Here is a 15,733-nt window from a genome sequence, read left to right as displayed (position 1 = left end):
TGAAGTTATACGGTGTTATTGTTGCTTAGACAAGTTTATATATTTGATCTCTCCAGTAGTTAATTATCAGAACACAATAAACAAGTGTAATAATCAGATCCAAGTCTTAGCAATAATAAGTCAAGACAAAAAGGGTTATTAAGTAGATAGTACGCTGACATTTTTTAATGTTATCATTAGCTGCTTTATTAGCTGAATACTAAAAATCAGTTATCATAAATTGTTTTTCAGTTATTGGAATTTTTTTCTATTAAATCAGTTCTATATTTACCATGAATACATTCATAATTATTAATAACAATGGGTGCATTGTAGAAAAAAATTTTAAGTACATTACTAATTTTTATTGCTTTACCAGCATGATTTTCAACATTATTAACACACATGGTTTATGACACTGACAACAGTGACATCAGGTTTTATCTGTACATTTTTGATTATTAAATATTATGAAAGTTATGATTGTTCATTTGAATATGGTTATATTTATTATAAATTATTTATTAATTTGATAGTATTGTGATAAATTATCCTACGTTAGATGATTCTATGCAGTTGTTAATACGTAAAATCACATAAGAAAAATCACCTCGCTACAAACCAACAGCTTAATGCACAATTAATTTTATTCCTGTTACTAATTAACTTATCAATTAATTATAAATATAGTTAAACACGTCTAGTTAGACAATTCAAATACAATAGACTTCACTACATTCAATAGAAAATCGGTCGGTAGGTAACTATTATATTATTAACATAATCATAATTTTTTCGATTATCGTCTTAATATAAACACAGATATAGTTGTCTGTGAATTAATAATTAATTAAAAAATTATCTTTTATTTATCTATGTATTTCTCTTTTTATTATGTTTGATTATAAGTAACTAGTCTATTACATGTTTTTGCAATTGTATCGATCACGATATCTGTTGTCAAACTTTTTATTTTTCTCTATATTGAATTATTATTATTATGAGAAAGTGCAATTTGAAATTTGAAAAACCGGTCATTCGTGTGGTTATAATCGGAAGTAGAATAGTACAATACTATTATTGATAACTAATTGAATATTTTTATTAGAATAAAATTAATCGATTGTTGATTACTCTCATAAAATTTTATATAAAATGGAAAAAAAACTTGATAGTTGTATAGCTGAAAGGATAACAAAATTTTCGGGCGAATTTGACAAAAAAAAGTTCATCAATAAATTTATTACTATCAAATAATCCAAATACACTATTAAAAACTATTAAACGACCATTAGTATTTAATATAAATAAATAGATTATACAAAAATGACAGAACATGCAAAGTAAGAACTGCTTTTTAGGCCATTGTAGAACCTACCGACGTGTTTTGCATTAAAGACATGCAATACGTATATTTAAGATAATAATTATCAACTTAAATCCTAAAAAATATTAACAGAAAACTTTTTATGTCCCTTGGATATAACGATAATTTACAAATAATTCTCATTTAAAGATTGCCGGGTTACTTACGGTTCGAATGACCTTTGCGCATGCGCGGTGAAAATAAATTGGCTTAGAATAAAAAAAAAGTTTATTATTAAATTACAGGATAACGAAGGACGAACAAATGTTTTTTTTAATCGAACAATGAATAAATAATTATAAACTATTTAAAAAAAAAAAAGTGAGAAAATCAATATTTAGTGCTAACTTGAGAGTCAATTTTTGAAAATTAAAAAAAAAAAACTACAAACGAACAAAAGAAATTTTTGATCAAACATTGAAGAACAGTTAAAGAACAATTGAATTAGCCAAAAAAATTAATAAAAAATCAATTACCCCCCGCCAACTTAAGAGAGCCGTTCGCTAGATGAGTCTTCCCAAGATTTCCGAGATCCCAGACAATAGTCTGTATAAGATTTTACTGGATCCATTTTCTGGTGACAATTATTATCCTGAAAGTTATACGAAATGAGAATTGCAAGTAATGAAGAAAATTTGATTAATAAATATCACTGAAGCCCTTGTTCCAATGAATAAATAAATATAAGGAAATACAAAATTAAAATCGTAACAAATTACAAAAACTACCGAAAAAAGAATATTATAACCAACTTGCGGATTATCATATTAAATATTTTTATTTTGTTTTTTAATTTTGACAAGGCATAATGTACAGCTTATAAATAATCTTACATTGAGCGTGTTCAGCCGAACTAAGTACTGAGTATACTTAGTAAGTAACTAAGAGTACTGAGCTCAGTTTTCGGCTTGGACAACTTTGCTGATATTAAGGAAATTTTCTCTCACCGCCATTTTACTTAGTATTTTTTGGCGGTAAATGCGAGCTCAATTTTATGTTAAAGAAAAACGTTTGTAATAAATTAATAAATAATAATTCTGGAACATGACAGACCCTAATTATTTTGAAATGTCGTATGAATACGAAAATTTCACTTATAAATTATCGGACACGAGAAAATTCCATGAGAAAATGTGTAACGGTAAGTAAAAAAGAGGTTATGAAAAATTATCTGGACTTTTTATGATAAATAATAAAATTAGTTTTATAATAAATATGAAAATTTAAGTAATTTATTTTATACTCAGATGATGATTTCGCTGCGGCTTATTGTCATGAAATAATGCTTAGTCAAAATAATGTAGACCAGACAAGTAATTCAGATGACTATCAGCAGGCAAGTAATCAAGATGAAGAATTGATTGAAGATCCCCAGGAATCGATGAAAAGGTTTTAAATAAGTTTTTTTATTTAATATGAGGTCTAGTTTCTAATATTAATATGAACTCATTTTCATTCTGTGTTTTTTTATTGTAGACGTTGACGATAACACAGTTTGGAACGATGCTACAATTAAACTGTTACTTCATGAATATTTTGTTAGAAAAGAAAAATTTCGAAATCCTAAAATAAAGAAAGCAACATTATGGCGTGAAATCGCAGATGAGTTTAACAAAAATCATTTTCAATTTACTTCCAATGATGCACAGAGAAAGTTTGGGAATATGAAGACTACTTACTCGAAAATAAAAAAAAATAATTCGAAACGTACTACTGGAAAAGGACGTAAACAATGGCCTTGGGTAAAGTCAATGGATGAAATTTTTCATAACGATTTGTCAATTAATTTTGGATCTAATGTTGTCGGAAGTATGTCATCAGCAGAGGAAAATAACGAAGTCATCGACTTATCAAATCCAGAGTCTAATAGGTATGTAATAAAATAATTTTTCTATTATTTTTAGACATTTAATAATTTTAGATTAACATTATTTATTTAATACGATGGTATTTTATATTTTGTTGAATTTTACAGTTTTCTGAAAGCAAACAAGTAATAAATATATAAACGATAAAATTATGTTCAATTAACAGGATCGATTTACTTTATCGGCTTGACTAAGAGTCGTCATCGTTTGAGTCATTTTCATTGAGGTCCAGGTCATCGAGGTTTTGGAATAGACTTTCAACTTTAGATGCATCGACATCATCTAAGAGCTTGAGATAAGATTCATTCAAAGTTTTATCAGTTATAAATAATTCTCCTGCCAGTTTACTTCTTCCCTTGTATCATCGCTTGTTTTCGTCCCTAAATGTGTCTCATTTTTTCTTCAAATCGTTTCTTCCACTTCATCAAAGCCTCTACTGTCACTCTAGTATTTTCGAATCGTTTTCTTTCATCTTCTTCCTCTTCAATCAACTTCCTAGCATGTTCCTGTAGATGAAGCCCAATCCTGTTTAACCATTCCTGAGCGGCATTCACAAGAAGAAACACCACCACCATTCTCAAGTTTTCCTGGATCTGCTCGTTCATACTGCTGTTTCATAATCCATATTGCTGTTGATTTAATTACAAATAATTTAATGTCGAACAGTATTTTTCAATAATATGCAAATAACTAATATATTTATCCTTACCTGCACACTCGAATACCTATCTTTTATTATTAAATTATCATTTCAGTTACTTTTTTACGCTAAAAATAATGAATATCTATTAGATTAATACACATTTTTATAATTCATTGCAGCACTAAAAATAACGCACCAGACGGCAGTAAGTCTAAAGCTTCGAGTTCTAATGAGATTCATTCCAGTGCTGACAATCAGGGAACATCACCGAATTGTTATAAATCAGCGCGAGGTATAAATATTTATTATCATCGACAAAAACAATTAGATTTAGATTCAAGTAAATTAGAAGTCATGAAAGTATTTAATGAGAAGTTAGAAGAATGTAAAAATTTACAAAAAGAAAATCTTATGATATGGAAAGAAAAGATGACTGACTTGACAGAAGTTTTTCGAGAACGGAATGAACTTCTGAAACAAATAATAAATCAAAAATAAAAGTAAAATTTATGTTTCATGTGGTATGTCAGGTTTCTAATCTGTAATAAAATTTTAATTATCAATATTTTTATATACATAAAATAAGCTGCTCTAATAGTTTATTTATTGTATGAAATTTTATTCCAGATTTAAAAACTGGCACTTATCAACTTAAATCTCAATAAATAATACTAAGTCATCATAATACTATTATAATTTCTTAAGAAATAAAAAAAAATGCTTGTATTGAACCTATTAAACACTACAATAAATAAGATATTAGTTTTAAAAATTATGTAATTTTATTTCTTACTATTACACAGATACAATTATTAAATTAATAAACATCGTTTTTACAGTGAATTCATTATAGTATTCCGTTTTTCAATTGCTCCAATAGTTTCATCTTCCTCCTCTATGTGTGCATCAATTTCTATTTCATCGTTATTATCAATATTATTGTTATTATTATTAAAAATATCCCTAACATTAGCATCGCCTTGCTAAAGCAAGGGATATTTATGTTAAAACATAAAATTGTGCAGTGTACACTCTGCGGAAGTTATTTTAATTGCCATAGAAACAGATTTGACATTTAAAAACTGTAATCTACGGAATTTTCCTTTCAGTAAACCGAATGCGCGCTCGATTATTGAACGCGATGACGCATGATTGACATTGTAATTTATTTGTTGTCTGGTGAGGTGACCATTATCTTTGAAGGGCGTTAAAATATTCATCATCAATGGATATGCTGAATCTCCAAGTATATGTTGATTCGGCCGTAGCAAGGGATTTCCAGCATCTGTTAATCGTGTAAACAGAGGTGAAGATCTGAAAACAGACGCTTCGTGCGCTCTCCCAGGTCTTCCAATCAGAACATCAATAAATTTCCCTTTATGATCACATGTACCTGTGGAATTTTATCTATTTTTAATTACTAAGTTATCAATATTAATTTTGTTTTAAATATTTGGCAAGAGAGTAAGGGAATTACTAGTGTCTCATTTATATATATTTATATATGCACATATAAATATACATGCGTACATAATTAATATAAGATAATAACATAATTATAGTTATAATAATATAGTAATACCTTGTAATATTATTGAATGAGTTTCTTTTCGATTATAATAATCGTTTGCATTTCCTGGTGTTTGCAAAATTTCAATATGGGATCCGTCGATAGCTCCGAGAATTCCGGGAAATCCCCCTGGTTTTGAAAGAAACTCCTAAATGCAAATATAATTACAAATCTTTATGACCATACCAATATCGTTAGTACTTACAGCTTCAATTATTTCCCATTCATTTGCATCCGGCCAACGAACGAATTGAGGCAAAAGATTAGACAGTATATCGACAATTTCTTTAAATATCAAGTCAGCATTAGATTTAGGTAACCCAAATCTATCAGCAACCGAGCGAAAACTATCGGGAGTAGCCAAAATCCAAATTGTCAATAAAATTTTTTTTTGCAGAGGAATGTCATCATCAATATTAAGAATATGGGGCCTAATGGCATTTTCTCGTTCCTGTGAAAAAAATGATGTACCATATTTTAATAAATTTTGACTAGCATAATTGTCTTCTTACTTCGATAGATTCTCGTGACATCCGAAATTGGGAATAAAATTCATAATCTGTATAGTTAGGAATGACTTCTTCAAAATAATTTAATATCCTAGCTGGAGCGTAGTCACGAGGATTTATTTCAATGCCACCATGTAAGTTTCCTTCAAACTCTAATATTAAATCTTCCGCTTCATTTATAATATTATTGAACCCTTAACAAAAATGAAAAACATATTTTACTCATTTCAGTTAAAAATAAAACTATTGAAAACTATTTTTAGACATTTGTTAAAAATAAAACTATTGTAAACTATTGAAATTGCCATACATCTGTAACTTCAGGATTATTTAATTTAACCAATTTTTTCACTCACCATTTATTGGAAATTGCTGCACTAAATTGTTAATATCGTCGAAAGGATCATACAGAATTTCATCCATTAAAATATTATTATGTATAATATTATTCATGGTATTTTACTTATTACAATAATAAAAAATCTTGTCAACAATCATGACTTATACAACAAATACAGGTTATAACTTGCGAAAGCTAGTAAGTGTGTCCAGGCCGAAATACGCAGCGCTCAGACGGTCAGGAGGAAAAATTCGTTTACTCTGACTAACTTACTAAGTATACTCAGTACTTAGTTCGGCTGAACACGCTCATTCTGTTTGTTTTGTTTCACACAGGTAAAATAGCGTAAAAAAATATTTCCTTTCCAATGAACTTGAAGATATTCATAATTTGAAAAATTATTCAAAAATATAAGAAAAATTTCTTTCTTTTACATGCCTTTTTTGTCTGACGAAAATAAAATCCTAAAACAAACAAGGCATGATAAAAAAAAAATTATTGAGATTTTATTTTCAACTTCCCGCTAAAAATCTCAGATTTTCAAAAATCGGGAAGTTATTGTTTTCACCCCATTTTACGAAAATCGAGTTTTCATCGAATCTCGACGTTTTGAAGTCGTGGGAAGCTTCCCTGACTATTCTCGCGATGGTGTCTGTATGTGTGTGTGTGTGTGTGTGTGTGTGTGTGTGTGTGTGTGTGTGTGTGTGTGTGTGTGTGTGTGTGTGTGTGTGTGTGTGTGTGTGTGTGTGTGTGTGTGTGTGTGTGTGTGTGTGTGTGTGTGTGTGTGTGTGTGTGTGTGTGTGTGTGTGTGTGTGTGTGTGTGTGTGTGTGTGTGTGGATGTATGTAAGCCTCTTATAACTATTAAACGGCTTGACCGATTTTATCGCGGTTGGTGCCATTCGAAAGGGCTTGACCTAACTTAGATTTCCAATACACTTTGGACCGATTCAGACCGGTAGATTTTGAGAAATCGCAGAAAAACTACAAAACAATAACTTCCCGATTTTTCGACAATCTTCGATTTTCTTAGCGAGAAGTTAAAAAAATTTTTTCAAAAGTGGTTTTTTTGGAATAACTTTTAAACAGCTTTACCGATAAATTCTAAAAACTAATCAGCTCTTAACATAAAAAAAACCACGTTCTTCGCCGCCAGTCCGGTCAAAATCGGTTGATTCGTTCATGAGTTATCGTTGACGAAAAAAAAACCGAAAAAAGTGTTTTTTTGGAATTACTCCGAAGTTTTGCGCTCTATCAACATAAACTCAAAAATTTTTCATGATGCTTAAGAAACTGCGTTGAATGCTACCAACCACGTGAAAATCGGTTCATTCATTGAAAAGTTATTGCGATTTGAAAATTTGAAAGATAGTGTTTTATCAAATCTCTATCAAACTTTTAAGCTCGAAGAGCTCAAAAGCTTAAAAAAGCTATTTTTTGAGCTCGGAGAGCTCAAAATAACATACAAATTGTATTTATGAGCTCGAAGAACTCTAAAACCTTATAAGTGCAATTTCAAGCGTTTAGGTATAGAATTGGCGGGACGTTGCAGGGATGGCCTTCTGGGTCAACCGTTTTCCTAATTTTTTTCGATATGTTTCCATATTATAAACATTTTTAAGTTGATTGAAAAAAAAAAAAATTCATAAACGCCTTTTTGGCTCTTCAGAACTATAAAATCGTACATTAAGCTGTAGCAATGCAAAATAAAGTACTACACTTAGTAAGTAAGACATTCCACACCAAATTCGCCTCTTTTCAACTTGACTTCTTAAAAGCTGATAAAAAAAACACGTCCATGAATTTTTTGAAATTTTTTTTCAACATTCGTTTCTGAGATGTAAATTTTTCTTATTTTAACTTACCGTTTTCTATGGAATGTTCACAAGTTAGTATAAAATTAACTGATATTCACGATTTTTCATTTTTCTCAAAATTTTTGTTTTTGAATTTTTATTTATCTGAACTTTTGTCTTTTTTTTATTTAAAGGACTTTTAGTAAAATTTTTTTATTTATAATATTTAAAAAATTAATAAACATCGAAAAATTGAATAAAAATTTATCATAATTATTTTTTCAATTTATCGTGTATTCAAAAAATTATTATTTTCATTTTCTGAGAATTTACCATTTTTTCAAAGATCAAATCCATGAAAACTGAATACAATACCCTTTTAGCACCTTCAATCCCATGATCTTTTCTAACTTATCATCGTAAATTAAAGCTGCATTTTTGCTATGAGTATACTTATAGATTATACTTCATTTTTAAAATCTAATTACTGAAACCCAAGAAATTTTCGTAAACTACTAGAATCCGATCCAAATAGCATTTAAATAAATTTAGCATTATCACAGAGACAAAGCTTAAAATATTAATAGTCCAAATAAGTCAAAACACAAGATTAAGAAAAAAAAAAATTAGTACAACGGAAGACCCAACAGGCTATCCCTGCAACTTCCCTCTAATGTCTAACAAAGAGCGATACAAAATTTGCTGATCACGACGTTTTAAGCTCTACAAGCTCAAAAATGAATCTTTCATACGATGTTAAGCTCTTCAAAAATATTAATTTGTCAAAAAAGCATAGTCAAAAGAATTAAAAAAAAAAATTAGAACGACGGTTGACCGTAAAGGCCATCCCTGCAACTTTCCGCTCATTTTGTACTTAAGCGCTCAAAATTACACATTACTTTTTTGAGCTCCCTTGTGGAAATAATTCTCTGAAAAAACTCTTGAAAAGTCTTTATAACTCTGAATAAGACTTTTCGAAAGTCTTCACATCCCTAACTAAGTGAAGGAAAGACTTAATAAGTCTTCAAAACTCTGCAATACTCTTCAAAAGTCAAATTTTCCTTGCAATTTCGGAATTTCTCAAAGAGTTATTAAGACTTGATAAGACTTGTTCAGTTTTACAGGAAAAGAAGAAAATATTTCTTTTCAAAAAAATTACTTATCAGAATTAAATAAAACTATAAAAAAGAATTAATGCATGTTTTAAAAAAATTTTTTTTAAATAATATTTTCATCACGAAAATACTTTGATGGGCATCGAATCACTCATAGTTGAGCAAGTCAAAACATCAACAGCAAATGAAGTGCACTTGATGTAGGAAACAGATACTACTCAAAGAGTACATCCAATCGGTATTTAATTTGGACTATCAAATATTAAAGTCAACTTTCTAGGTAGGAAAGAATTTTCTATCCACACGCTATCTGCTGGAATTAATTGATACCTAACATATTTTAGTTTACGAATTTACAGTTAGAATCTTTGAGTGTTCTTAGTTTCTAATAGGTAGCATGTGGTTAGAAAATTCTTTCCTACCTAGAAAGTTGACTTTAATATTTGATAGTCCAAATTAAATACCGATTGGATTTACTCTTTGAGTAATATCTGTTTCCAACAGCAAGTGCACTTCATTTGCTGTTGATGTTTTGACTTGCTCAACTATGAGTGATTCGATGCCCATCAAAGTATTTTCGTGATGAAAATATTATTTAAAAAAAATTTTTTTAAAACATGCATTAATTCTTTTTTATAGTTTTATTTAATTCTGATAAGTGATTTTTTTGAAAAGAAATATTTTCTTCTTTTCCTGTAAAACTGAACAAGTCTTATCAAGTCTTAATAACTCTTTGAGAAATTCCGAAATTGCAGGGAAAATTTGACTTTTGAAGAGTATTGCAGAGTTTTGAAGACTTATTAAGTCTTTCCTTCACTTAGTTAGTGATGTGAAGAATTTCGAAAAGTCTTATTCAGAGTTATAAAGACTTTTCAAGAGTTTTTTCAGAGAATTATTTCCACAAGGGCTCTTCGAGCTCAAAACTCTAATATCAGTTTAATAAAATATAATTTTTTGAATTTTCAAACCGCAATAACTTTTGAATCAATGAACCGATTCTTACGCGGTTAACGGCATTCGACGCAGTTTTTTTTGAGCCTCATCAAAAATCTTTAAGTTTAATTTGATCGAACCAGAAATTTCAGAGTAATTCCAAAAAAACACTTTCATCGGTTTTCTTTCGTCAACGATAACTCACGAACGAATCAACTGATTTTGACCAGCTTGGTGGCGATCGACGTGGTTTTTCGATGTTAAGAGCTGATTAGTTTTTGGAATTGATCGATCAAGCTGTTTAAAAGTTATTAAAAAAAAACTTGATTTGAAAAAATTTTTTTTAATAGTTTTTTTAAGATTCCTCAAAATCTACCGGTCGGAATTGGTCCAAGTTGTATTCAAAATTTAAGTTTGGTCAAGCCCTTTCAAATGACACCAACCGCGATCAAATCGGCCAAGCCGTTCAAAAGTTATGAGAGGTTTACACACACACACACACACACACACACACACACACACACACACACACACACACACACACACACACACACACACACACACACACACACACACACACACATATATATATATATATATATATATATATATATATATATATATATATATATATATATATATATATATATATATATATATATATATATATATATATATATATATATATATATATATATATATATATATATATATATATATATATATATATATATATATATACATACAGCCATACAGACACCATCGCGAGAAGGGTCAGGGAAGATTTCTAATGCTTCAAAACGTCGAGATCTGTTGAAAACTCGATTTTCGCAAAATGGAGTAAAAACAATAACTTCCCGATTTTTCGATAATCTTCGATTTTCTTAGCAGGAAGTTAAAAAAATCATAGATACGTTTTATCAGCTCTTCAAATTATTAATATTTGAAACAAATTCAACAAGTTAAGCTAAAAAAAAGCGACTAGCTTTGTATGAAATGCTTTATAACCGTTATAATGATATATCTTCTATTCTACCATATAATGTTCACTTCGTTAATAAAGTCCTAGTTCAACTGCACATAAGAGATAATAATTACACTCATTTTTTTTTTTATATTTTAGATATGTGCTTGTATCTTCAACAGAGGAAGAAAATAAAGTATTGGGAAAATTCAGACGACAATATTGATTTACATCTTCCGCAATGGATTGGATCATATTATAATGAATATCGTCGCAAACTGAAAGAGTAATCGTGAATCATCCATTTTATGATTTGTTGAACAAATCATATTGTAGTTGGTTAAAAATGTTAGAGTCTTTAAAAATAGTTGTGATTCACTAGTATAAATATTAATATGTTTATAATATTGTTTTTATAATCAAACGCAATGAAGTTGCTCTTATTTATTGTTTTTTCGTACAACTATTTAAAATATTTAATAATAAAAATGTACTTCTAATACTCTTCACAGTTACTTATTTCTTCTATAAATAAATTTTTAAATCTCTAATTAGCTTTAATCAATTTGATTGATATAATATAATTTAATAATCGAGAATGTATGCCAAACCGGTTTGAAAGTAATGTACACTTTTTTTCAGCATTATTTTTACGAATATGAGGTCATAAAAAGTGTAAGCATCAGTGAGATAATGGATAAAAAAGTCGTCTTATTTATTAAAATATGAATTATTGTTCCTATAATTAGTGTTAGTATTATAATTATTATTTCTGTTACTGTTGTTTTGTTGTTGTTACAGTTTTAATTTATAATTGAGTAGGAACTCCAAGCTCGACATATTCCTTTTTAAAAATTATTACGGCACTAATCAACAAGATTTTAACAAATATTGAAAGATATAAGTAATCATTCTATAGTTAAAATTCGATTGGCGTCTATTCTAGACACATTTTAAAATGAGCTTAAATTTATTCAAAATTTACAGTTGATACGCGTAGATTTGCGCTAATTTCACTTTGATAACAGTGTAGATTCACACAGGAAACATTTTGAATTCACTCTGAATCTGCTTTGAATTGACTATGGTTTTACTCTGGAAACACTTTGGGTCAACTCTGGAAACATTCTGGAAACAGTGCACAAAACCACTCTGGTAATACTCTGAATCCAGTATGATTACAAAATGTTTTTTGAATAATTACAGAATGTCCCCATAATGATTATAAAGCCGCAAGGGTATCCAAGCTTATAACTTCTATTAACATTAATATTTAATACTTATATTTTAATATTTTTGCTTCAGTTTTATTGTTAAGATAAATTTAAAATTTAGAGCCTTATAATGCCTATATCATCCTGAAGATGGATACCTAGATAATAAGAAATATATATAGAAATCTATAATTCATTGTTATGGCTCAAAGAGAGCTTTAGTATGTAAGTTTTGTAATACCTTGTAATTACGGCAGAGTGAGCGCATAGCTCGAGCCTTTCTTTATCTTTCAATAAAAAAAAAAAAAAAAAAAAAAAAACGATCGTGGATCTACGACGTGTAGTATTTTTACCTGCAGATCTTCGAAAAATTTGACTTTGAGTTAGATGGGTGTCGCCATCTATGTTCATATCGTCAGGATTTGAAATAGTTTCAAATCTGTTAGCTGTGCTGGGCCCGGTATTTTCCTTTGAGGGAGGTTGTTTACTATACCTTGTAAGAGGGATTTTGAGTTTGGCGCCACTCGTGATCGGGTATGCTGCCGGGGTGGCAAACTTCGTCAGAGTTTTGTTTCAGAGGGTGCCGGTAGGGACTCCGATTGTAAGGAGGAAGGGAAGAATTGAGGTCCGGACAGTCAGTCGGTGCAGTGAGTGAGTCAGTTAGACACAGGAATGCCCAGAAGGAAGAAGTTTTCTAAAGCAATTCCACCTGCTGTGTGAAAGCGTCTGGAGTGCCAAGATCGTGGCTGATTACTGCTGGAAGCGTCGATTCGGTTATGGGATCTGGAGAGCCAGGAATACCTTTAGAGGCTGAACTCATCGAGAGAAACAACGACGTACGCGGCTTGTGTTAAATTTAGAGATTGTTTCGTAACTATAATCTATTTTCCTTTTGTTATTTACTTTTATTAGTTTATATAAAATCATTTAATAAAGAGTCGTTGGCCTTCCGCCATTTCGGGACGTGCGCGTGTGCCGGCACTCGCCGAGGCACCGTGCCGCTATTTCTTCTTCATTATTTATATTTTCTCTTTTTATTATTTAGTTTGTGTAGAGTCTCCGGGTTAATTAACTATTTTTGTTATAACTTTTACTGTTGATATCAGAATATACTGTTACATATTGTTCTAATTGCTGTGCACTCATTACTTGGACCTTCTCTGAATCTCAACCTAGTTTTAACTTATATCTAGTGACCCTAGTATTAATTCTAGCACCCACGACCTGAGTCGAGCTCACATTCAGGAACCGGCACCAAGAGGCCGTGAATCCTTCCATCTTACTTTATCTCTTGGTGGCGTCCAGGCACAACTTGGCGCAGAGCATTGTCTTGGACCTAGAAGGTCACCTCGCCGAAGTCCGGATACACTGTTTCAACCTCCTTGAGTGTATAAACCCATCGTCAATGGGTTCTTTGTTTGGTGATGTTCTTTCTCCAGAAAGAGAACGAGGCCGATTTAAATTCGGCGTAATATTTTGTCCAAGAAAATTTTTACGTAGTAGATTTGTGTTACAGATTTTGTCTAAATCTATGAACGATTTTCTCAAGTTTTTACCGTACAGTTCTTCTTTGGAAGCATTCAGTAGTTTTCGTTTTGAATGGTTAACTGTTGTCGGGTTATTGGCGTGATCTGCCTGAGAGTTTTTAGCGTTCTCGGCCATGGCCGGGAAGCTAGACTTAATTTTCACTATCCCCTTAAAGTTAAGGGGATAGTGAAAAGTTAAAGTTAAAGTTAAAAATCATAGACGCAAAGAGGTGATACGTACACTCTCCACGAATAACAGAAAGAAACAGATGTGCATCAACTTATCGGTCGTACGGTGATAGGAGTTAGTTATCGGTCTGGCAAGCGCGCGGCTCGGGTTCGAATCTCAGTTAAAGTGAATGCGATTTTCACTTTATTTATATAATTAGCAAAAGTTAGGTCTAAATTAAGAGTCAAACTATCTGAACGTGCGTTAGCTTCATTAAAAAAATAAAATAAAAAAATTATACTTCAAAAATTGTTTGTTTATCATTTTTTATTAAATGGCATGGGCCAGATTTGAAAATTAACTATGGACCAGTCGTGGTAACTGGGCATGGGCCAATCCTGATAACCAGGCTTGGCCCATCGTTATCATGCCTGACTTCTACCAGGAATGGGCCAAGCCCGGCTTACAAGCTTAGCCCAGAGTTTTACATAGTTGGGCCAAGCTTGGCCCCGTGGTACTTTCCTCTATGGGTTACTATGTTGTCTCTCATTGTAGTACATTTTACTCTCCCTGATTTATAAATCTTATTTGAAAGATTTAAAATGATTTAAAAGCATCGAATTTGAATACTATATAGATTAGGATGTGCTAAAATGTAACTTCCTTGATGGACCTTTTAAAATTGACATTTTGAGTTCCCCTTTTAACAGGAGTTGTGTTTGGGCATTTTCTGTGATATTTTGAGGGGAGAGGATTTATTTGATTTTCATAGAATTTTTTAGCAGAAACTCAGTTTGGGCATTTCCGCTGAAAATTAAAAATTTTGTCGGAAGTGCCCAATTAAATCTGCTGATAAAAATTCCATGAAAATCAAATAAATCCTCTTTCCTTAAAATATCGCAGAAAATGCCTAAACACAGCCCCTGTTAAAAGTGGCACTCAAAATTCCAATTTTAAGAGGTCTATCGAGGAAGTTACATTTTGACACACCCTAATATAGATATACGATTAACATGAAGGTAATCATTTCAAATCATCTTTCTGAATCAGGGCTATTATGATTTTAATATGTTGAAAAATCGTACTCTGAAATTTTTTCTTATGTTTTTTGTATTTGAAAATTGCCATCTGGCCATTAGGCTTTGGCATAAATAAACTGAATCTAATCTATTATAACATTTTCGGAGAGATTTAGACTGAAGGTATTCTGATTCAGAATTCCACAATAATGATTCAGACTACTAACAGAATCTTATTTCTACCAGGGTATATTTAAATGTCGTCAGAACATTTAGCAACGTTGCATAGCGCGCGAGCTTCAGACCACTTAATAAATTCAAACTAAACTTTAACGCACTTATGTTTTTTATTCATACTTATTAATTTTAGGAATTTTTATGGGTTTTTTATTTTAATTTATAGAATATTGACTATTACAGTTGTTGTGACTCAACTGGAGCGAAAGGACTTCCTTAAATAATTAATTAATTAATTAATTAGTAATAATTAATTAATTAATTAGTAATAATTAATTAATTAATTAGTAATAATAGTATATTACACTACACGGGCAGGAATTTCAACTTTTTGCCCTTGTAGTATAACCCTGGTTAAAAATATTGATTGAAAAGGATTGAAAATGATGAAATTAGAATACTTTTGAATAATTTCAATTCTTTTTCATGTATATATAGATATACAGTTCACATAGGGTGACTGATTCCCAATACTTTTCAATCAATA

At 30.4% G+C, this 15,733-nt stretch overlaps 2 protein-coding genes across 3 annotated transcripts; one reads left to right on the top strand and one right to left on the bottom strand.

Annotated features, from left to right (window-relative positions):
• The first annotated feature begins 2,834 nt into the window (after positions 1-2,834).
• Positions 2,835-4,592, top strand: LOC141528563 (uncharacterized). Of its 2 annotated transcripts, XM_074244682.1 has the most exons (4): positions 2,835-3,215; positions 3,321-3,338; positions 4,036-4,148; positions 4,484-4,592. In XM_074244682.1, exons 1-4 carry the CDS (start codon positions 3,010-3,012, stop codon positions 4,519-4,521), a joined length of 375 nt encoding a protein of 124 aa, XP_074100783.1. In that variant the 5' UTR covers positions 2,835-3,009; the 3' UTR covers positions 4,522-4,592. The 2 variants fall into 2 exon arrangements, with proteins under 2 accessions (XP_074100783.1, XP_074100782.1); XM_074244681.1 differs by having other exon boundaries at positions 4,036-4,531.
• A 44-nt stretch (positions 4,593-4,636) lies between these two features.
• LOC141528562 (uncharacterized) lies at positions 4,637-6,996 on the bottom strand. The gene is made up of 5 exons (XM_074244680.1): positions 6,292-6,996; positions 5,939-6,129; positions 5,632-5,877; positions 5,439-5,574; positions 4,637-5,249 (listed from the first exon to the last, which is right to left on the bottom strand). The coding sequence occupies exons 1-5, from the start codon at positions 6,386-6,388 to the stop codon at positions 4,861-4,863; spliced, it is 1,059 nt and encodes a 352-aa protein (XP_074100781.1). The 5' UTR covers positions 6,389-6,996; the 3' UTR covers positions 4,637-4,860.
• Between the last annotated feature and the right edge of the window lie 8,737 nt (positions 6,997-15,733).

Source organism: Cotesia typhae, unplaced genomic scaffold (genome assembly GCF_013202065.1).
Source record: "Cotesia typhae breed Kobodo isofemale line unplaced genomic scaffold, CoteBio_Ctyphae contig_44, whole genome shotgun sequence".
Lineage (NCBI taxonomy): Eukaryota > Metazoa > Arthropoda > Insecta > Hymenoptera > Braconidae > Cotesia > Cotesia typhae.
Note: the sequence above shows the minus strand (reverse complement) of the source record. Positions and strands in the feature narration are given on the sequence as shown.